The sequence below is a fragment of the Phalacrocorax aristotelis genome, chromosome W, assembly GCF_949628215.1.
Source record: "Phalacrocorax aristotelis chromosome W, bGulAri2.1, whole genome shotgun sequence".
Lineage (NCBI taxonomy): Eukaryota > Metazoa > Chordata > Aves > Suliformes > Phalacrocoracidae > Phalacrocorax > Phalacrocorax aristotelis.
Window position 1 is genome coordinate 28,458,111 of NC_134310.1, and position 22,373 is coordinate 28,480,483.

At 67.0% G+C, this 22,373-nt stretch overlaps 3 protein-coding genes across 5 annotated transcripts; all 3 read right to left on the bottom strand.

Annotated features, from left to right (window-relative positions):
- Positions 1–1,820: 1,820 nt before the first annotated feature.
- PDE4C (phosphodiesterase 4C) lies at positions 1,821–11,642 on the bottom strand. 3 transcript variants are annotated; one of them, XM_075076723.1, is made up of 17 exons: positions 11,444–11,642; positions 10,639–10,853; positions 8,846–8,908; positions 6,787–6,975; positions 6,673–6,709; positions 6,498–6,562; positions 6,328–6,377; positions 5,599–5,714; positions 5,370–5,463; positions 4,652–4,830; positions 4,470–4,568; positions 4,234–4,398; positions 4,043–4,142; positions 3,805–3,959; positions 3,583–3,705; positions 3,196–3,378; positions 1,821–3,121 (listed from the first exon to the last, which is right to left on the bottom strand). In XM_075076723.1, the coding sequence occupies exons 1-17, from the start codon at positions 11,483–11,485 to the stop codon at positions 2,597–2,599; spliced, it is 2,400 nt and encodes a 799-aa protein (XP_074932824.1). In that variant the 5' UTR covers positions 11,486–11,642; the 3' UTR covers positions 1,821–2,596. The 3 variants fall into 3 exon arrangements, with proteins under 3 accessions (XP_074932824.1, XP_074932825.1, XP_074932826.1); XM_075076724.1 differs by lacking the exon at positions 8,846–8,908 and having other exon boundaries at positions 11,444–11,634; XM_075076725.1 differs by lacking the exons at positions 8,846–8,908; positions 10,639–10,853; positions 11,444–11,642 and adding an exon at positions 7,860–8,794.
- A 731-nt stretch (positions 11,643–12,373) lies between these two features.
- On the bottom strand, positions 12,374–15,998 carry CIST1 (colon, intestine and stomach enriched 1). Its single transcript, XM_075077399.1, has 4 exons — positions 15,344–15,998; positions 13,170–13,925; positions 12,563–12,708; positions 12,374–12,478 (listed from the first exon to the last, which is right to left on the bottom strand). Exons 1-4 carry the CDS (start codon positions 15,873–15,875, stop codon positions 12,431–12,433), a joined length of 1,482 nt encoding a protein of 493 aa, XP_074933500.1. The 5' UTR covers positions 15,876–15,998; the 3' UTR covers positions 12,374–12,430.
- A 1,223-nt stretch (positions 15,999–17,221) lies between these two features.
- Positions 17,222–18,635, bottom strand: JUND (JunD proto-oncogene, AP-1 transcription factor subunit). The gene has a single exon (XM_075077401.1). The coding sequence runs from the start codon at positions 18,477–18,479 to the stop codon at positions 17,541–17,543; it is 939 nt and encodes a 312-aa protein (XP_074933502.1). The 5' UTR covers positions 18,480–18,635; the 3' UTR covers positions 17,222–17,540.
- Positions 18,636–22,373: the final 3,738 nt, after the last annotated feature.

Consider the following 22,373-nt stretch of genomic DNA (forward strand, 5'->3'; position numbering starts at 1 on the left):
CAGGGGGGCGGGGGGAATGGGCGTGGTGCGGTATGTAAATAAGTGATTACGTCAGCGGACGGGCCCCACGGGAAAGCGCTGATTGGTGGGAAGCGCGCTGTGATGGAAAGGCGGCGGGGGCCACGCCGGGAGGGGCGGGGAGGGAGGAGGAGACCCCCCTCCCGGCGCGGTGGTGGGCGCCGCCCCCCCTCCCCGCGCGCAGTGGTGCGGTCCGGCGGCGCCCCGCAGGCCGGGGGCTGAACCACCCCCTCCCCGGGCGGGGGGCGCGGGGCAGACCATTCCCGTTTGGGGGGAGGGGGGGCGAGTCCTCACAGCCTCCCCTGTCACGACATGACTCCTTATCGCGACGGCCAGCAAGGTCCGCGCCCCGCATCCCTGAGGCCTGCAGCCACGGGCAGCCTGACCCCATCCCTTGACAGGGGCACCTGGCCCTAAGGTGAGGCCTGGTGGTCCCAGTGCTCCACACGTTCCCAGTGCTCCCAGTGCTCCCGGTGCTCGGCCCAGCTGGGGTGAGGGGCGCAGGTGGGCGGCCATGTCCTGCCCGGGCCCCTGCGTCCTCCCTGGCCCTGAGGCGATCGGTGAGGATTAGAGGGAGGCAGCATATGGCCGCCCCGCGGGGGGGCAGTGGGGGCCCGGCCGGGGGCTCCGCAGGCCCCGGGGCAGAGGCACTCCCCTGCCCGCTGGCCTTGCCCTCGCCCGGGCCCGCCTTTGCCCTGCCCGAAGCCCGGCAGGCCCCGGAATCCCAGGCTGGCCCTGCCCTGCCCGTGGCAGCACGTTGGACGCCGGGGACGCAAGGGCCTCTGTCCTGGTGCAGCTCCTCACCACTGCGGGGACGCACTGAGGATGCTACAGCCCATGGGAGGATGGAGCCGGACACCCCTGGCTCTCTGGGGCCCTGCCCGGAGCCCACTGGCCATGGGGGGGCACCATCCAGGTGGACACCGGAGCTGCCCGGTGGCAGCACCCACAGCAGGGGCACGGGCACCCACCCAGAGGCAGCGGGCCTGCACGGGCAGTCCATCAAGGCACAACCAGGAGGCAGGGATGGATCCAGCTGCCATGGGTGCTGCCCCCCACCTCCTCCAGGCATGGGCATCACCACCCTCCTTAGTGCATGGATGCTGCAGCCCCTCAGCCAAGCAAAGGGTGAAAAGGGCTTTTTCAACCAGCTCCTGCCCTGCTCCCAGCCCCGCAGTTAGCCTGGAGCCACATCAGAGCGTGGCATGGGGTCATTCAGGGAGGTCTGGGAGGACAGAGCCTCGTCTGGTCCCTCTCAACCTGCTGGCACTCAGCCCCTCTCCACTGGGAGAGAGAGGGGGGGATGCCGAGCACAAGGCTGGGGTAGCACAGAGCTACCCGCCAGCCCGTGCGGCACCCAGCACTCCCAGTCAAGCCCTAGAAACTCGCTGGGCTGGGAAAGGAGCATCTGGCTCCCGTGGCCCCGCTGCCGACAAAGGAGCACGGGGCAGGTAGTGGTTGAGAGCTGGTGGGGCCCCACGTGCCAGGGCAGTGGCACGGGTGGGGACGTGTTTGCAGATATAAATCACCATTGGGAGCAATGCGGAAGAGCAGGGGACCGGGCTCTGTGCTGCGCCAAGCCGGCAATTAAATATTTATCTTAGCTGGTTGTGTTTGCCAGTGATGGATCGACGTTTCTAGGGAGGAGCTCGCTTTTGTTCAAACACAGAGCAGGGCCCTCCCCGGTGCCTGGCGGGAGACGGGGCCACCAACCGCGCTGGTCCCTGGGGATTTGGGCCCGACTGACACAACCACAGCTCCCGTGGCATCAGCACAGTAAAGAGGCGCTTACAAGGCTCACATTTGGGGAGGGAAAAAAAAAACCAGGTTTAATTTCTAGAAGGTGAAGGAAGAAACCAAAAGGACCCCGGGGGCTGCCCTGGCCCCTGCGGAGATGTGGGGGCTCATGGCACCCACCGGGGCCCGCAGTGCAAATTACAAACGCAGCATTTCGAGTGCAGATCACAGAGCAGAAATGTGTCTTTCTGCCACAGGAACGCGTGTGAGTGCACCTAGGTGAGGCTTGTATTAAAAAGTGAGCTACAAAAGGCTTCAAAAAGTGAACCTGTCCCTAATTAAATAAACTACTGACTCATGCCTGTGCCGTGCCCTGGTGCCTGGCTGCAGTGAGGTCCCTGGTGCTGGGGGCTGTCACCAGCACCCTTTACCCACCTCGCCGTCCCACCGTGGGACTGCTGTTGTGCAAGGGGCCACCCAGAGAGATATCAAAATGCTTTTGGCTGTGCCTGGCCCTGTGGGGGACCTCTCCCCAGAGCTCAGTGGGGCATGATGCCCCCAGGGCTGGGATGGGGCAGGAGCACATCATCCCCAAGCCCTGTCTGAAGCGGACAGGGACCTTTCCCAGCAGCCGTGCACAGGCACGCTGGGTGGGAACAGGGGACGGTCACTGGGAGAGGGTGAGCGGCATCCTTCTGTCCATTAGGACCTGCCCAGCTCCTGCACAGGGACATGCTTTGGGTCCCTCCATGTCCCAGCAGCTGCCACAGTCCCTGCGGTACTGGGGCAGTCCCCAGTCCCGCGTCCCCACAGCAGCGAGGGGACCCACTGGCTGGTGCCGCTACGTGCCCAGGGGCAGGAATGTGACATTGCCCTCTGTGTCCAGGCACAGCCCCTGGCTGCCCTCAGGCCCCAGCACCGAGCACCCGCCGCCGCCACCACTGTCCTTTGTTAGCATCCCCTCCAGTGCCTGCCGGTTGTCCACGTCCCTGGGGTGGGTGACAGGAGGCGAGTCCTGGTCCCCAGGGCCGGGTGATGGGTGCTCGGTGTCAGCCAGCTCCGAGTCATCTGTGGCTGGTGTCTTGGAGCCGCTGTTGTCCTCATCCAAGGGGCTCTCGGCCCCCTCCAGCTCTGTGTCCGACTCACCCTCCTCCTCCTCCTCTAGCGTCAGCTCAAACTGGAACTTGTCGGTGGTGGCAGGGGACACTCCAGGTCCCTCGGGCGGTGGGGATGGGCTGCGTGGGATCATGCTCTGGTACCATTCCCGGTTGTCCTCCAGCGTGTCCAGGATCTCCTGAGCATCGGGGTGCACCAGGTCAGCCCACGTCTCCCACAGTGGGTGGGCGATGAAGTCGATGAAGCCCACCTGGGGGAAGGTAAAGCTGAGCCCCCAGCCTGGCCCTGTGGCCTCCCCACCCCAGCCCTACACCGCTGCCCCACCTGGGACTTCTCCACGGAGGCGGTGTGCTTGTCACACATGGGGCTGATCTCCATCCCCTTCTCCCGCTCCCGGTCGCCTTGGCGGAAGAACTCCACCATGATGCGGTCAGTCCATTGCCGGTACAGCTCCAGTGGCTTCGTAGGGTTGCTGAGGTCGGCGCAGTGCACCATATTCTGCAGGACCTGCGGACACGTCCACGGCAGCGCTTACCCAAAGTCCTTTGTCCCCCAGGGCCACCACCCCTGTGCCAGGGACCCCCCTTGGCCACGGCCAACTGGGGTTGGGAGGGATGGTGGCACCAAATGGGACATCCCGGGACATGGCTGGAGCCAGGACCAACACCTACAACGCCAGGAAGGTTTCCCCACCCTCGTCCTTGTGCCCACCTGAATCCGGTCGGAGTAGTTGTCCAGCAGCAGCACCCCAAGGCTGGTCACCTTCTTGGTCTCCACCATGGTTTTCAAATCCGCCAGTAGATTCATATGCTTGGACATGTCTGTGGCCAGCACCTGGGCAGGGCAAGCCAGGAATGACGCTCAGCCTGACCCCACCTCAGATCCACCCAGCCCAGCCCCCCCCACCGTTGGGTGGTCCAAGCCCCCCCATACCATGTCGATGGCCATTTTGCGGAGCAACTGCCTCTGCTTCTTGCTCAGGTTTTGGAAGATGTCACAGTTCTCCTCCTGGAGAAGCTTGAAGCCCACAGCCAGGTGGTGGTTCTCCAGCACCGAGGCATCGTTGTACATCAGCGCCAGCTCCGAGTCTGTGAGATGGCACCGGTCACTCCAGGGTGGCTCCTGGGTGCCGGGGTCCCCTTCACCCCCCCATCCCTGCACCCCAGCTCACTGGTGTTGATGAGGAACTGGTTGGAGACGCCAGGGTGGTCAACATCATGGATGGCGCTGGCAAAGATGGCAGCCATGATCTCCAGGTCTGTGAAGACAGCCTAGGAATGGTGGATACAGGCATTGCGGATGTGTTATGGCCCTGCCAGACACACTTGGTGGCCTCGGTGGCCTTGGATGACCAGGGCTCACCTCCAGTGCGGGTGTAGAGAGGAGGACATGGGTGGACTGAGCCACGTCGGCAGCGTGGATGTTGTTGTGGTAGGCCACATCGGCATGGTAGTGGTCCTCCAGTGTCAGCATGTAGGTGATGAAGGTGTTGACAGGGATGCGGAAGGTCTTCATCAGGTCGCGCTCCTGCGGGGAGGCAGGAGGTGGCTCGTCCCCATCCGGGCATGGGGATGGGGACATCCTGTTGGGATGCTCACCTGGAAGATGCTGTACATGATGACAGTCAGCGGGCGGTTGCTTGAGTACTCGGCGACTTTAAACACGTTGAGCCCCCACTTGTTGGTGTCCTCCAGCTCCTGGGCACCAGAGGGACAGAGGTCCATGTGGGGCCAGCACCAGGGACCCCATAGCCAGCTGGGTCACCCACACTGGGACCCACCTTGGCCAGCAGCCCCTCCTGGTCCGTCCGCACCCCAAAGCGGGGGATGCCAGAGGTGGCAAGGCTGGAGCTGTGCGTGAGCTTCCTGACACCGCTGATTTGGGACATGGGGCGCTTCCTCCGCTCCTTCTCCTTGTCCTTGGCCAGCGACGAAGGGATCTCCACCTCATGCTGCTTGTCTGGGCCAGCACAGGGGGCCATGAGCAGGGTGGGAGCCCGATACCCCCGCCCTGGCATCCACCCGGTCATGCCGATGACATCAGCTGGCACGGATAACACCATGATGCCATGGCAACGGGAGGGGCTGCATAGGGGACACCCAGCGCTTTCCCGAGCCCCCCTGCAAGGGGCCACCTGCCTGCCATGGGACCCAGACCCTGCCCTGGGCACCCCCCTGGGGCCACAAGGACAGCCCCAACAGCCCCAGCGTGCACCAGTATGCACCAGTATACACCGGTGCTCCCAGCCAGGACAAAGGCTGTGACACCCCCAAGGCAGCAAATCCCACAGGGACACCTGGGAAAGCCCCCTTCTGCTCCCCACATTTAATTTCTTTGCAAGAAGCAAGCAGGACCAGCCCCTGGTGCCATCCCCACCAGCACCCAGTGCCACGAGGTGCCACAGGATTCGTGCCCAGGTCCCTGTGGGTGCAAAGCCCACCCTGATACCATCAGAGAGGTGACACTGGGGCAATGACCCTGGGGCGGGGGGTCCTCACCCAGGAAGGTGCTGGAGATGTACTCGGAGACCTGGTTCCCCGAGCGGCTGGTCTCCGAGAGGTGCGTCAGCTCCCGGTTCAGCATCCTTTTGAACTGCGGGCAGCAGGCAGGGCTCAGCAGTGTGGGGGGCCAGCAGGACCCCTGGCTGCCCATCCTGGGGGGCTCTGCGGTGCAGGGATCTCTGTGCCCCCCAAGGTGATAGGGGGGCTCCGTGCCGGGGATCCTTACCTTGTTGGAGGCCATCTCGCTGACTGAGTGCCTGGTCTGCAGTGTCTCCAGCTGGTCCAGACACCAGTCCAGCTCCTCCAGCGTCTCCCGTGAGAGCTTCTGGTGGGCATCCTCTGCTGGGGGCAGCCGCCAGCTTGGCAAGGGACCTGCCGATGGCACGGCGACCCGGCACGAGGGCACACACAGGGTCCTGGCTGCGGCACCCTAAGCCCCGGCGGGTGGCTGTGCCACACCAAGCCCAGGGGCTCACCGGCTCGGCTGCTCACATCACCCCCTGAGCAGGGCAGCTGGGGGCACAGGGGGAAGCAGGGGACCGGCCAGGGCTGAGGTCTGGGGTCAAGCATCCCCAGACAGCAGGGCTCAGCCCCATCACACCGCCCCCGTCTCAGGGCAGCCCCGGCATGCGGCGTGCCATGCCGTCCCTGCGGGGTGACAGCCAGCCCTGGGGCAGCTGGACTCCCACGGGGCCCCGCTCGCCGCCGGGGTTTTATTAATGGAAGGTTTGACGTCAACGGGAGCCTTTCCACCGCCGCTGCGGCGCGAAGGGCGGCCAGGCGGGAGGAGCTGCCGAAAACCAGACATGGATCCCAAAGGGCAAAGATGCAGCTCTGCCTGGGCCAGGGGGACCTTGCTGCACACTCCAGGGCCCATCGGGACCCATCCCCAGGGATATAGTGACAGCCAGCTCACCCCAAAAGCATCCCCCCCATCTTCCTGCCCGGCACTCACCGGCAAGGCTGGCCTTGCTCCCAGAGGGCAGGCTGCTGCTCGACCCTCGCCTGCAAAACATGGGGGGGCTGAGCGGCTGGGACCCCCGGGGTCGTGCCCCCTTCTTGCCATGGGTTGGAGTCCCCCACCCAGGTAAGACCCTCACCCTCCCCATCCCACGGCCAACTCACTTGATGCCGGCACGGTCCTGGAGGTGGGTCAGGTTGCTCCGGACGGTGCGGAGGCTGGCCAGGACCTGGGGGGCGAGAGGTGACTGGCACTGGGTGGACCCCCCCAGGACACCCACCCCAGCGCTGGGTGCAGGGCTGCGTCTCCTCCTCGCCAGGGTGTGGGGACAGCACCTACCTGGGCAAACGGCGTGACAATCATGTCTTCTCCATGCCTGCGGGAGCAAAGGGAGTGTGAGCCTCAGGGATGGGACCGGGGGTCCCAGGGGACTTGGGGAGGGGACACACTCACAGGTCGCTGGCAATGGAGGAGTTGCGGGACATGGCTTTCGGGGAGAGGTCATAGTCGCTGTCGGAGCGGTAGAGGAAGGACTCGCGGCGCTGGCCATGGGGGAAAGTGCCTTGCAGGACCAGCCCTGCACCCGGGCTTGCCTGGGGGTCCAGGACACCCCGGCCTGGGGGGCCATTCTCCAGGTCGAAGCTGCAAGGGGAGAGGGGACAAGGCTAGTGTGGGGCAGGTGGCCTGGGGACCTCAGCCCACAGGGGTGGGAGCACAGCCTGGGGGATGCCACCAGGTTTGCCAGGCTCTCCATGCCACCGTCTCACTCAGCCCAGCATGCCCTGGCTCGGTTATCCCTGCGGTGATACCAGCCGCTTCCCAGTCTGGCTCTGCCAGCTCCTTCACCCAAGCGCTGAGAACAGGCACAACTCAGTGCACGTGGACCCCCTCAGCAGTGTGCCAGCACAGTGGAGTCTGGGACTGGGGACACCAGCTAGCGAAGGTAGGTGTCCCATGTCACTCAGGTGGGACAAGACCCTCTGCCCTAAAGACCCCAGCTCCAGAGACGCCGAAAAGGGCCAGCTCCTGCTTGTCTAGTCCCCTCCTCCCTGCAGCACCATGGTCCCCACTTGCCCCAGGTCCTCAAAAGCCCCAAAGCCTCCATCAGCCCCGGCTCAGGGCACCATGTCCCATGGGGGGGACAATATCCCAGCCATGGCACAGAGCCAGGGGATGCCAAAGGGCAGAAACCCCTGGGGAAGCCAAACCCCCACTCCTGGGGACACCCCAACCAGACAGCAGCCATGCGGGTCCATGGGGGGTCAAGGGACACGGGGACAGAGACGGTGACCCTGCGGTGTCCCCATGGTGGCCACGGCCGCCTCACCCCCCTCCTGCTCCACTGGCACCGGGTGTCATGGGAGAGGCTGCGCGTGGGGACATGGCCAGGGCCACCCAGTGCCTGTCCCCTCCCGCAGCCGCCACCGCTGCGGGAATGGGGATGAGCCACCCCAGAGCACTGGCTGAACTGGGAAAGCATGGGTGCTATTCCGTCCCCATCGCGCCGCTGGGAGCTCAGCACCTACCCGATGCAGGAGTGCCTCCGGGACGGGCACCGGCTGCCTGGCAGCATCTCCCCGCTCCGGCAGTGCCGCCAGCAGCCCCGATCCCTGCGGCGTGGCTGTCCCCAGCAGCGGCAGGGCTGGCCAGGCACCGCGTCATGCCGTCCCGCAGCCCCTTGTTTTCCTGCCTCTGCTTCATGTCCCCAATGGTACCGGGGACACAAAGCCGCATTGTGGCTCTGCCGGCCCCGCGGGTGATGCCCGCGTCTGTTCCCGGCCCTGTGCCACCACCTCTGACCCCGCTGCCACCCCAGGGGACAGCCCCGGGCCCCCGGGGCGGGCAGGGGGGGACACTAGTCCCCACCGTGGGGCTGATGCCGAATTAAACCCTCTTGTTTTGGTGACGGGCAGTCGGCATTAATAAACGCTGAGCGGTGCTGGTTAGCGGGGGGGCCGGGGGCTGCTATAAATAGACGCTGTTGCTGCTGAGGAGGGATCTGCTGATCCCCACTGCACCCGCACAGGTGGGGCCAGCACCCACTGGGACCCTGGGGCACAGGCATGGGGGCACCCCAAAACAAGCCCTATATAGCTCTAATGGGGGCGGTCAGCAAGGTGCCTGGCTGTGCCACGGTGGGAGGTTCAGTGCTTTGCCATGCTAGGAGAAGCCCCTGTCCCCTCCCTGCCACGGTCCTTGCGCCGTAGGGCAGACACCCTTAGCACACACAGGGTCCCTGCCTGGCCATTGCTGCAATGAGTGCATCTGTGCTCAGCCATGCTCAGCCAGCAACTCCCTCCCTGTCTGGCTCAGCCCTCAGCCGTGCGGTGACCCCCGCTGTCCGCTGCTCATCCCCCACATCCCCATGGGCCCACAGCCCTGGGGACATGCCACAGCACTGAGGGGGGGTCTACACTGACCCCATCCCGGCAGCACAGCCCAGTGCCTCCTCCCACCCACCCGGGGCCGAGCACGGCCCCTCGCTGGGGACCCGCCGGCATCCCCCCCTTACCAGAGGGGATGCGCCACAGTGAAGCGCCGCTGCAGGCGGATGCTCTGGTTCATCAGAAGCTTCCTGAAGAGGACGGGGGAATTGTGGGGGGACGCTGCTGGCGAAGCCCCCGGCGAGTGCTGCGCGGTGGGCAGCATGGCACGGCTCAGGGACCCCTAGCACGGCGGCGGCAGTGATGGCGAGGCCACGCTGCCCGCCGGTGCGGAGCAGGAAGCGCGCGGCCGTCCCAGCCGCGGCCCTGGTGTCCCCGGGAAACTTTCCATCCCCCTCCCACCCGAGCCTGGGAAATTAAACAACTGTCTGGCTCTGGCAGCCAACACATGGAGCGGGTCCCCCCCGGCTGCGTCGGCCCGGTGTGCGCCTGGCTGCCTAGGCATGTGGCCCCTCGCTGGCCCCGTGCCACCGGCCACACTGCTGTCCCTGAGGCAGCAGCTGCTCCCGCAAGGGCAGGGGTGCTCTGCCCGGACACACGGCAAAATGTCACACTGAGCCCCAAGCGGCCATGATATACGTGCAGTGCCACCAAGGGCTGTGGCTGAGCCTGGAGCATCCCAGAGACACGGTGTGGACATGCCATGGTGCCACCAAGGGACACAGCCAAGCCTGGAGCATCCCAGACACACTGCATGGCCATGCCGTGGTGCCATCAAGGGACACAGCCAAGCCTGCAGCATCCTGGACATGTGGTATGGCTGTGCCACGATGCCACTGCGAGGGACCTGAGTGCCAAGGCCACTCCAGGACTCACGTCATGCCCCCAGCCCCTCCTCGCTGCCCAGTGGGGGGCCATGCCCAGCAGGACAGGGAGGAGCAGGATGAGGCCCGGTCAGTGGTGGTGGCACCCATGGGGGAACTGCTGGCCCGGCTGTGGGAGATGGTGCCCACCCAGCAGTGCCCATGAGGACCCCAAAACCCACTAGAGGGGTGGTCCTGGTGGAGGGGTCCCCCCTCACTTCCATGATGGTCGTGGGGACATCAGGGCAGAGGGACGCTGGGAGAGAGGGACAGCAGGGGACATCGGGACGGGGGCAGAGCCAGCCCCCCCTAGGCTGCCTGGCAGCCAGCACCCCCTGGGACAGCAGGAGCTGGGCAGGACCGTCCCCAGGACAGCCAGTCCCCGTCCCCAGGACAGCCAGTCCCCGTCCCCTCCTGGGCTGCGGCTGTCCCTGCCAGACACGTGTCTGTGCAGGGGGTGGACGGCGGGTGACACCGGAGCCAGGTCCCTCGGGTGTGCCAGCCCCATGCTGTCCCCACAAGCTGGGCACGGTGGGGAACGGCCCAAAAATAACCCTGCAGCAGCGCAGCCACAGCGGGAGGGACCGAGGTCACCTCCGGGCAAGGCCAGGCCAGCCCTGTGGTGTCACCCAGCTGGGACAGGGGATAGGGATGGGGGTGGGGTGATGGGGGTGAGGACAGGGGGATGGCGACAGGGATGGGGAGGGGGTGACGGGGATGAGGATGGAGGGGACGAGGATGGGGACAGGGGGCAGGGATGGAGGTGACGGAGGTGACAGGGGTGACGGAGATGGACGGTGATCAGGACGGACATCCCGGGGATGGTGACGGAAGGGTTTGTCCCAAACCCAGCAGTGCCGCAGCGCCCACCGGCACCGGGTACTCTGCCGGTGCCTGTGCCGGTACCGGGGCCGGTGCCCCGGGGCCGTGCCCCGGGGCCGCTGTCCGCCCGCCGGTGCTGAAACCGGGAGCGGCACCGACGGCAGCACCCTGCCCGGTAACCCCATCCCGGGGGTACCGGGGTGAGCAAACCCCCCTCCCCCCCGTTTCGCTCTTACCGGGGGGGCTCGGACTCGTCGCCGCTGCTAGGGCCGCTCTCCTCGATGGTGAAGACCACCCGAGCACCCTCGGGCTCGGGGCCGCGGGCCCCCTCCGCCAACCGGTAGCCCAGCGGGGGTAGCAGCGGGGTCCCGGAGAAACGCCGCCGAACGGCGCCCACCGTAGTTCCCGCTCCCGGTCCCGACGGGGCGGCTTCGGCAACGTCGCGGCAGCGCTGCGGGGAACCGGGGCGACGGTGAGGAGCGCGGGTAGCGGTACCGGGGAGCTCTGCAGGGTGCTGCTCCAGGGGTGTGCCCGGTGTCCCTGTCCTCCCTCCCTCCCCCCCCAGTACGGGGTCCCTCCCCCGGGACAGCCTCCCCCCACCCCCGGACAGCCTCCCCCCCCCGCCCCATTACCGGGCGCCGGTAGCGGGCGGGCGACCCCTGCCGGGCACGGTGCCGCACTGCATCCCGGAGGCACCAGGAGGGGAACGGGAGCACCGGGCCAAGGGCCCAACCGGTGCACCGGGAGCGGCTCGGCCCGCAGCGCACGGAGCCGCTGGGACACCCCTCCGCCGCCACCGGAGCCCTCCCCCCGTCTCACGGGACCCCGCCGGAAAACCCCCCCGGAGCCAGCCCGCAATTACGCAGAGGTGAATAATAATTAACCGCCCATTAAGGGGATAATTAACTCCCACTGAATGTCGCCATCCCGGTTATTGCTGCCCAGGGGCCCGGTGCTGGGACGCTCGTACCGGGGACACCCCCCCGGCCCCCCGGGACACCCCTTCGCCCACCCCCCCGCCGGTCCCGGTGCCAGTCTCACCTCCGCGCCGAGGAAGGGCAGCGCCGTCCGGCTCCGTCGCATCGCCGCCCTGCGGGGCGGGGGGAGCTCCGGGAGCCGCGGCCGGTGGGGTCTCGGCGGTGGGACACCCCCCCCACCCCCTTCGCCCGGGGCCGGGGCCGCCTCGGGACACGCGGGTTCCTCCCACCCGTGATCGCGGCCGCGGCGGCTGCCCGGGCTCAGCCCCCCGCCTCGGGTTTCAGGGCCCCGCACCGCCCGCCCGCCCCCCCCTCCCCACAGCCCCCCCCCCGCCTCCCTCCCCGGTGTCCCAAGGGCTGGACCAGGACCGGTCACCCGGGGGACATGGGCCTGAGGCCACGGGGATGGCCCCTGGCCCGCAGCACCCGCCAAGCCGTGAACCCGCCAACACCCCGTTAATGATCAACCACGAGCACCCATTACCCACCATCCCCAGGGAACCGGGGTGCACCAGGGGTGGCTCAGCCGGTTGCGCCCACAGAGCTCCCCACCCCCCAGGACTGAGCCCCCCACGCCCCAACCGGCACCGGGAGCAGCCTCAGCCCAAGCCTGGGGGATGCCGAGCCCTGGCATGAGGGTCCATGCTGCCGCCAGCCCCCTGCCCTCACCCACAGCCCCTTACCGGCACCCGGTCCTCGCCGTGTGCTGTGGTCCTCGCCGTGTGCCGCCCTGGCCGAGTGCAGCGGAGCAGAAGGAAGGCGACGTGCGTGCCTGGCTGCTCGCTCCCTCCCATCCCACCCCGCCGGGGGGGCTGCGCAGCACCCACCACCCTGCGCACCATCGCACCCAGCACCAACCCTGCCCGCCCTGGGGACACCCCGGGGCCTCCAGCCCAGTGCAGGAGACCCCAAAAGTGGTCAGGGCCTCCCCCAGGACCAGGGGTTTTCCCCAGGCAGGGTGCAGAGCACACAGCAGATGGGAAACCAGAGCCAAGGAAGCAGCTTCTTTATTCAGCAACGTGGGCAGCCCGGGGAGCCGCAGGGTGGGGGGTCATCTGGGTGGGTAGTGGGTGACAGGGGACCCCTCTGTCACATTGCTCTAGGGAAGAGAGAGAAAAAGTGGGGTTAGCATCTGCAGCCCAGCCCCACTGCCCGCCCTCAGGTCCCCCAGTCCCCTACGCACCATGGACACCTCATCCAGGTGGTGGAAGCGGGGGGTCCCACGCCGGCACAGCCACACCAGCAGCACCGCTGCTCCCCCCACCAGCACGCAGACAAAGAGGCAGATGACCACAACCAGGCCGGGGTTGAGTTTTGCAGGGGGCTGTGCTGTGGGGGTGAGATGGGCACCCCGTTATACCCCCGGCATTCCTGAGCCTCGTGCCCAGCCTCCGAGCACCATGGTGGCTCTCAGGGCTCGACAGGGCTTGACATCAGCTCCAGTTCCCCCCCAGCTGCCATCCCACCCCTCACAGATCCAGCACCCAGCTCCTGTGTCACCTCTGCCTGCCGGGGACCAGCCCTGGCCAGGATCCTGCTGCAGAAAGACTGGGGCGGGGAAGGGGGAGAGCTCTTAGCACACACACCTCCCAAAGGAGGATGGGGCAGCCCAGGGGGGCTCTGGGCACGTCTGAGGACCTGTACCCCGGAGCCCCCCACCCCATCCTGTGAGCACAGCCCCTGAGTGGGGGGGGTCCAGCAGGGAACCGGGGCTGCTGACATGGCCATGGCTGTGGGCAGGTCTGGGGGCTCCCTGCCTGCAAAATTCTGCCCCCCAGCCTGGCTCTCACCTGAGCTGCCGGCTGCAGTGCTGGTGCTGATGTCTGGTGTCATTCTGGAGCTGGCGGCCAAGGTGCTGCTGGGACTTGGGCTCACAGTGGGTGCAGGAGAGCTGGGAGCAAAAGTGGGCCTGGGGGGCCTGGGTGAGGACGGGGCTGGCACTGCTGTCGAGTTGGATGGATGTCCTGTGGGTGGGGAGCTGGGCACAGCTGGGTGGGACGGAGACGGTGCCGTGGTCCTGTTGGATGGAGATGTTGCTGCTGCTGAGCCCAGTGTCCTGAATGGAGATGGTGCCATGGTCATGTTGGATACAGATGTCGTAGGTGTCATAGTTGCTGCTGAGCTGTTCATGTTGGAGGGAGATGATGCCGTGACTGGGTTGGATGAAGATGTAGGTGTTGCAGTTGTGCTGGATAAATGCGTCATGGGCACCACTGAGTCCAGTGTCCTGGACAGAGACACTGCCACAGTTGGGTCAGGTGGAGACGTAGGTGCTGCTGAGCCTGGTGTCCTGGGTGGAGGTGCTCCTGTGACTCGGTCAGGAGGCGGTGTTGTAGGTGTCGCTGCGCTCGCTTTGCTGGATGGAGTCAACGCTGTGGCCGGCCTGGATGAAGGCACATTGGCCATCCCCGAGTCAGAGCTGGATGGAGACACGTTGAGTGTCCCTGAGCTGGCGGCTGTGGATGTGCTGGATGGAGACAGTGGCACGGCTGTCCCTGAGCTGGGGAGAGACACTGTGCTGCTCATAGTGACACCCTGTTCTGTCTCTAAAGCATGGAGGAGAAAGCTGGTCAGCAAGGACGTGGCAGGGCCCTGGCAGGGACAGGCAGAGCCCCGGGAAGGGCAGTAGCACCTGCCCCAGTTCCTGGCCTCATTGCTCATTTTCTAGGTGGTTTCCCCATACACAGAGGGCCAGAAAACCAGGATTTAGCCAATATTGGATCCTAGAAATCGAGGCTTGGGAAGAGCCTCCCAAGATGTCACAGCACAGGCACAGTGCCACGGGGACAAGCAAAGGGTGGTGGTGGGGGGCATATGCCACGGTACAGGGATACACACCTGCCCAGGCTTCGTGGCACCTACCGGACACCCCTGGGCCAGCCCATGAGGGGGCTCTGCCGTGGTCACATGGAATGTAGCAGTGTTTGCTGGGCAGCACTGGCAGTGCCATTACCCGCCAAAGTCCTGTTTGCACAAGAGGAGGAGCAGGTCCAGCCCAGCCCCACAGGCAACACAGGAGGAAAATGTCCCACGGCAGAGCCAGCACCCAGTGCCAGCATCTGGGCGGGCCGGCGTGGCTAGGTACTGGGGGTCCCCACAGCTACTGGGCCCACTGGGATGGGCCATTCCCACCCAGCTGCCACCCTATGCTGGGATGGTGGCAAGCCCAGGGTTGGGTACCAGCTTCCGAGATGAGAGGGGTGAGCTGAGGGACCCTGGGGTGTGTGGGGGGGCTGCTGGGGGCCCAGGCTGGAAACAGGGGGACCACAGCGCAGCACAGCCCACAGTAGCACAGGGTACCAGTGGCCCTTTGCCCCCGGAGTGCTGTGGTGGTGCGGGAGCACCCATGCCACCGCAAGTGCCAGCCAGCCCAGCCGGTCTGGCAGCACCGGGGCCGCATCCTGCCCCACAGTGCAGCCAGCTGTGGGAGGGGCAGGGTGCTCGTCTCCAGCCTGATGAGCCCCCGGCGAGACCATCTTCAACAGCCTCCCAGGACCCCAGGGGAGTGAGTGCAGCCCACCCCCACGCCACGGGTCCCCAGCTGCCCCAGACAGAGCTGGATGCAGCCCTGCTGCAACCCCCGGGGCCGGACGTAGTAAGCAGGACCCCCCCCCGGTGGTCCCCAGCCCCGGGGTGGGGGGCACATGGAGCCCCCCCCAGCACCTGGTGGCCCTAGAGCACACTGATCCCGTCAGTACAGAGCGCGGGGGAGCACACAGACACCCCGCCCTTACCCCGCCGGTACTGCGGGGTGCACAGACCCCAAGTACCTCCAAGGACCCTATGGGGACCCCGGGGTGCACGGAGCCTCCCCGGTGCCCCTCATCGCCCGGTCTCCCCGGTTCCACGGAGCCTCCCCGGTTCCCGGTGACCCTCATCGCTCGGTCTCCCCGAGGCCCCCCCGGTGCCTCTCATCCTCCTCCGGTTCCCCGGTACCCCTCATCCTCCTCCGGTTCCCCGGTACCTGCAGCCAGCAGGGCAGAGGCGCAGCACAGCAGCAGGCGGAGCGCAGCCCCGGCCATGCCGCCGCCGCCTTTATCCGCCCCGGGGGAGGCGGGGGCGACCCCGCCCGCGGCGCCCCCTGCCGGTACCGGGCAGCGCCGAACCCCCGGGACCCCGCGAGGATCCCCCTGCCCACCCCGTGCCTCAGTTTCCCCTGAGCCCCCCGGATCATAACACCACGGCAGGCACCGGGAGCTGCCCCTGCCTGCATCACCCCGGGGAGGACAAGGGGTCGGGTGGGGGCGTGGGGACAAGGAGATGCAGGGACTTGGGGACAAGGGGATCAGGTGACATGGAGGTGTGGGGACATGGGGATCTGGTGACATTGAGATGTGGAGATCTGGGGACTTGGAGATGTGGGGACATAGGGATCTGGGGTCACGGACATGTGGGAACATGGGGACAAGGGGATCTAGGCACACTGAAACATGGGGACATGGGGATCTGTGGACATGGAGGTGTGAGGACTTGGGGACAAAGCAATCTAGGGACATAGAGGTGTGGGGACTTGGAAACAAGGAGATGTGGGGACTTCAGAACAAGGGGATCTGAGGACATGGACATATCATGAGTCAGGGACTTAGGGACACAGGGACCTGGGGATGTAGGGAACATGGGGACACACATGGAACACAGGGACAAAGGAATCCAGGTGCTCAGGATGTGGGGACCCAGTGACACCAGACCCACTGCTGGTGGCAGCCGTGGGGCTGCACTGGCTCTGTCAGAGGGCCCAGGGGACGCCCTGTCTATCTCCGTGCCGGAGCAGCACATCCGGGGCGCAGCACAGCCACGCCAGAACGGGGCTGTTTCCGCACGGAGGGGAAGGGCGCTTCCTCCTGGCAAACCGCAGCTGGCCCGGCACTGCACCGTGTCCCTGGGGAGGCCACGCTCCCCCGCCACCACCCACCGCAGGGCCCCAGCATGCCGGGCTCCCTGCCAGCCCCCCAGGAGCGGGGCAATCCTCCGTGTTGGCACGGTATGGCACAGCTCGGCACGCTGCGGCTGGAACAGGCCAGACCAACCCAGCGGTGACCGGGCCAACCTTCCTGCCATCGGTGCCACTGTCCCCAAATGCTCCCAGGAAAGAGGGTCTGTCCCTCGGGTGCCGCTCTGTGGGATGGAGCTGGGACCAGGCCTTGCACGCAGGTGGGGGACGCGGAGGAGGAGCGACGGTGGTGCCGGGAAGCGAAGGCCAATTGCCGAAGCCCAGGGAGGAGCCGCGGAGGCCCAGCCTCGCCGCCCGCCCCGGTGGGGCCCAGCCAAGCGCCGTGGGGTGACCCCGGGGTGCCAGCAGTGTGTGTAAGGGGTGTTGGTGACACCCCCAGGGAGCCACCAGCCACCCCAGGGGCCTGGCAGGACAGAGCCACTGCCAGGAACAACAGCCCCGCAAGCAGCCGGGTTCCCCCCACCTCCGCACCCACAGGGACGCCTCCCCAGCCCCAGGGGACCCCCAACCCCCCCAAAGGAGCCCTAGCACCCCCAAAACACCCCCTCAGCCCAAGGGAGCCCAACATCTAAACCCCTCCACTATCACCCGATGAGATCCCCCCCGCAACACCCTCCAGCACCCACAGACTACCCCCCAGGAACCCCGAGGACCCCCCCCCGCGACTCCCAGAGCCGCCTCCCCCAGGGGTAAGCCCACACTCCCCCCTCAGCACCCCACATCCCTCCCCTCCGACCCTCATCACCCCTCAAAATGCCCACGGAGCCCCCACGCCCCGCCGCCCCAAGATGGCAGCCGGCCGCGCCGCTTCCTGCCCGCGCCGCCGGGCCCATCCGTCCGTCCGTCCCTCCCCGCTCTCCCCCGGCGCAGCAGACAGCGAGAGGCGAATCATCCATATCGCGGGGGTTTTACTGGAGCCTGACTGGAATGTCTCGGGTGGGGTGGGGGTGTGTGGGGGGGATCCCGCAAGTCCGGGACCGGGTTCCCCCCCTCCCCACTTCAGTCCGTTTGCGGGGCGGGAGAGAGGGAGGGCGGCCCCCACAACTTCTCCCCCCCATCCCCTTCAGGAACACCGTCCTCTCCCTCCCTTCACAACCCTCAAGTCCCACGGGGACCCCTCTGTCCGTGCCCGGGACCCCTCTGTCCGTGTCCGGGACCCCTCTGTCCGTGCCCGGGGAGCGTGAGGGGACCCCCCTCGGTCCCCCGTGGGTCAGTAAGCCGGCACCTGGTGCTGGTGCTGGGGCAGGAGCTGGCAGCCGCTGTTGACGTGGCTGAGGACCTTTTGCTTGAGCTGGGCGACCTGCTCGCGGAGCAGGCTGGCGGTGGAGGCCAGCTCCGTGTTCTGGCTCTTGAGGCTCTTCACCTTCTCCTCCAGGCGGGAGATCCGCTCCAGCTTCCTCTTGCGGCACTTGGAGGCGGCGATGCGATTCCTCAGCCGCTTTCGTTCCGCCTTGATACGCTCCTGCGTGTCCATGTCGATGGGGGAAACCGGCGGGCTCTCCCCGAAACTCGGCACCTCCGGGACGATCTGAGGTTCGTCTTTTAACGGTGGGGGCGGCGGCGGCGGGAGCCGCGGAGGGGGAGCCGCGAAGGGACCGGGATCGGCGGCGTAGCTGACCGCCGGGTAGCTGCTGAGGTTGGCGTACACCGGCGGCTCCGGGGCCAGGCCGGCGGCGGGCAACTCGCCCGCGCCTCCGCCGCCGCCGCCGCCGCCTCCTCCTCCGCCGCCGCTTCCCGCCGCGCCGCCGCCCAGCTGGTTCTGCTTGTGCAAGTCCTCCAACGCTTTAACGAAACCCTCGGCGAACTCCTGCTCCTCGGAGGCGGCCGCTTTGGAGTAGAGGAACTGCCCGCTGGTCGGCGTGGTGGTCACCAGCCCGTTGGACTGGATGATGAGCCGCTCCAGCTCGGGGGACGCCAGCTTCAGCAGACCCAGCTCGGCCGAACCCAGCAAGCCCGTCGCTTCACCGCTCGCCGCACCCGGTGCTTTCAAAGCCGCCGCCACCTGTTCCGGTAACGCCATCCCGAGAGCGTCCTTCTTCATCATGCTGCCGCCGGGGAAGGGCAGGAGGAGCCCGCTGCTGCCGGAGGACGGGGCGAAGCCGCTGCCGAGGCCGCTCAACACATCATCATGGTAGAAGGGTGTTTCCATCCTCCTCCCCCGCCCGGCTGCGGGGGAAACGGGGCCGGGGCGGGGGGGGGGGATGGGGAAGGAAGGACCGGGGCGAGCGCGGGGCCGGGGGAAGGGCGGGGGAGGCGCCGGTGAGCACCGGCGGCGGCCCCGCTCCTGCGCGCGCGCACACACGCGTCTGCCGCCGCCGCGGCCCCCGCTCCACCTTAAATACGCGGCCCCGCCGCGGTGACCTCACCGCGCCGGGCTCCTATTGGCTGCAGATGACGTCCTCGCCCGCCTTCTTGTTTTGCATAGGGGCGGGGCTTCCGCTCAGGGGAGGCGGGGCCACTCCCACCCACCCCGCCCCCCTTCGTTCCCTCCGCCGTCGCCGGGGCGACCGGGCGGGTAACCGGGACAAACAGCGCGAGGGCCCCTGGGCTGACGTCAGGGCGGGGGAGGGGCAGTCACGTGGGCCCCGCGACGCGCGCGCGCGTCCCGCCGGGGCTTGATGGGCACAAAGGGAGGGGCGGAGCGGGGATCGGGCACCGGGCAGCGGCACTGAGCACCGAGGACCGGCACCGGGCAGTGGCACTCGGCACCGAGCACCGGCACCGGGGACCAGTCCCTGTCTGTAAAAAGAAGTGATAAATCATAAATAAATAATAAACAAACACACCGGGCCGGGGGTGGCTGGGACGTGACCTGCGTGGGCCGGCGGCGGGGCTGGACGGTGCCCCGGCACTCCGGGGCCTTCCCACCCGGTCTTTGTCCCGGTGGAACGGGGCCGTGGTGGCGTGTGTGTCCCCGGCACCGTGTCCCAGCTTGGCACTGTGTCCCCTTCCCCAGCATGTTTACCAGGGACAGTGGGGTTTGCCCCGCAAACACCGGTGTGTGACACCACCACGGCAGGCGGCCGACCGTGGTGTGCTGTGGGGTCACGCCATCATGGCTCTGGCCTGCCCCGGTGCCACAGCACGGTGGGTCAACCGGGCCTGGGGCTGCACCCCCTGCCCCAGGGCCCCCACTCAACCGGCAGCCGGGAAGGAGTTAAGCGGCGGTGGCGGCGACAGTGCACGTCACGCCGGCCAAGCCCGCGGGCGGCTGAGGGGGTGGATCGGCGTCAGCGGCTGACGTCACCCGTCCCCGCGTGGAGGGGAGGCAGCACCAATGGCCAACGATAACCCCCCGCACCGGCAGGATGCGGCCCCCGCAGGCACAGGCCGAGGGGTCCCGGCACCGCTCGCCCGGGGCATGGCGAGGCCGTGGGGATGCTGTGGTGACGCTGAGCTGTCCCTAATTGCAGCCAGATGGTCCTGGGCCTGCGCTAACGAGGGCGATAAATCAGTGGTGGCAGCCCTGGGGGTGTGGGGTGCCCAGTGGGACCCTGCGCCGGCGGTGCCGGCAGTGCCGGTGCCGCGCTGGCCCCGTGCCCTCTACTCTGCCAGTGTGGGCAAGGGCAGTGAGGACCCCTGGCCCAGCACTCCCAGGTGCGGCCTGCCTGACCGCAGCCGACTGGCATGGCGTGGCATGGCGTGGGGCACGGCGTGGGGCACGGCACCGGGCGTGGGGACGGTATGGCATGGCGTGCGTGGGGCACGGCACAGCACAGCACCAGGTGTGGGGACAGTGTGGCATGGCATAAGGCACAGCACCGGATGCAGGGACGGTGTGGCAGAGCATGGCGTGGGGCAGGGCACAGCGTGGGGCACGGCGTGGCTTGGCCCTGGCTGCAGGGAGGCCGCAGGGGACATGGGTGACAACGAGGCCAGGGCTGGGGCAGCCACCGGAGCCAGGACATGTGGTGCTGGCACTGGGGAAACCAAGGCACGAGGGGGCTGGGACCGATGGGGACCTACCCTTCCCCAACAGCTGCAGTTAATTAAACCCCAAATAAACCCAGTTGATTAAACCCCAATTAAACCAGAGCACGACTGACCCCCGTGCCCAGGGTTCTCCCATCCCTGCCAGCCCGTTGCCCCTGGCTTCCCCAGTGTCCTGACCCAGGGAGGGCAGCCAAGGCAGCGGTGCCCGTGTCCTGGGGGCTCGGCGGGCTGGGCCAGCACGGAGCTCCCAGGTGAAGCCTCCGTCCGTGTTTCCGCTGCAAACCCGTCATCAGGGGTGCGGCCAGCAGCCGGACCGGCAGGTTCAGACTTTCCGTCCTGATGAAACTCAGCCTGCAAGGGACAGGGACCGGGAGGGGCAGCTCCCCACCCCCACCCCGGCATCGCACAGGGACCCCTCGGCTGGGGTCACACCCATGGGCAATGGCATACGCTCTGTGGGCATCCACATACGTGCCTCTGCCTGCACCCTGCCTGCACCCCCGCGCCCCCCCCACCCCATCGCAATCCGGGCTGCAGCGGGACGAAATGAGAACCAGCTTTGGCTTTAGGTGCTTTAATCAGTTGCAGGGAGGAACGAACCGGCCCCGGGGCCTCCCTGGAAGAGCAGCTGGCTGGCAGCCAGGGATGTGAGCCACGAGCCATGCTACGGCCGGGCCCAGCCGCCAGCACCCGCCGGCAAAAACCCGCCACCCCCCGGCATCCCTCCCCGAGTGTCGCAGCACCCCAGGGCTCGTCTTGCTGTGTTCCCCTGCGTGATCCCACTCTGTCACCACCGGTGCTCATCCCACGTGTCCCTTGTCCCCAAACCAGAGACACCGCAGGTCGCCTTGCTGGTGGCAGCCCGACGCCTGCGGCAAGCTGGCAGCTTAATTTTCCTAACGAGTGTTTAATGAGGGTCGTGATTCAGCGTCCCCTTCCGCCTCCCAGAAGGGCAGACCCATGGGGAGCACAAGCGGGGCAGTCCCCGTCCACGGAGCCAGTGGCAGTGCCACTGTCACCTTGGCTGGGGGCTGGGGGCTGAAGCTGCTATTCCCGGAGGCGTCAGAGCCCGGCTCAGCCCCGCGAGCACCCACTGAGTCACACTGTACTTTGCCACCTGCCAGCTGGGCTATATTTACCCCGGAGCAGGCAGCAAGGATTTCGGATGAACCTACGCCACCGCCAGACCTCGGTGAGGCACATCGAGCCTTGAGCAGGGCCACAGTCACCAGAGCGTCCTCGCACCTCTGAGCGCGGCGGGTCCCCACATGGCTCCCACTCTCCCCATTTCCCTGGCCTCAACAGGACCATTCCCTGCACACAACCGTGACACTGGTTGTGCCTGATCCTGCTCTGCCGCTCCGGCCACGAGCCGAGCCAAGGTGCCACCACTCGACACCCACGGCTCCAACTGAGGACAGGGGCTGGATCCAAAGCAAGATGCTGAGATGCCCACGAGCTACTGTGGATGCACCCATATCCCCCTACCCTCCTGGCACACCGAGCTGCCCCCCGAAAAGGGAACAAGCAGGAGCATGTTTGCAGCCCCAGGATTTGCTCCGTAGGCACCGGGTGCACAGGGGAAGCCGCCTCTTAGTCATTCCCACAGGGAGGGAGAGAGGAACCAAGCTGGGAAAACAAGAAGTCGCCAGCCGCCAGCGCCTGCCCCCAAACCCGCGCCGGTCCCCAAGGGGCTGCGCTACCCCCAGGCGCGGGGGCCTCCAACAATCAAAACCAAGAATTAAAAAAAAAAAAAAAACAAAAAACAGAAAGAAAGAAAGAAAACATATTTAAAAAGGAAAAAGGAGGAGGAGGGTTTGACGTGTATTTTTAGTTGCTTAGCGCAGCCCTGAAATATTTCGGCAGCCACTCCCTCCGCGTCGCAGGCGGCTGGTGTGTAACTATTCCTGTGCTGCCTCCCCGGCGAGGCACAGAAGTTATGAGTCACCGCGGGGCAGCTAGCAGTGCCGTGCCGCAGCACCAGCGCCGGAGACACGGCCTGTGGCTGCCAGAGCTACCACGGGCCCAGTCGCCGCGAAAGTGTCACGAGAAGGGAGCAGGGAGGGTTTCCACGGTGGCCTTTGCTGGGCCCCCCCAGACCCAGCTCGTC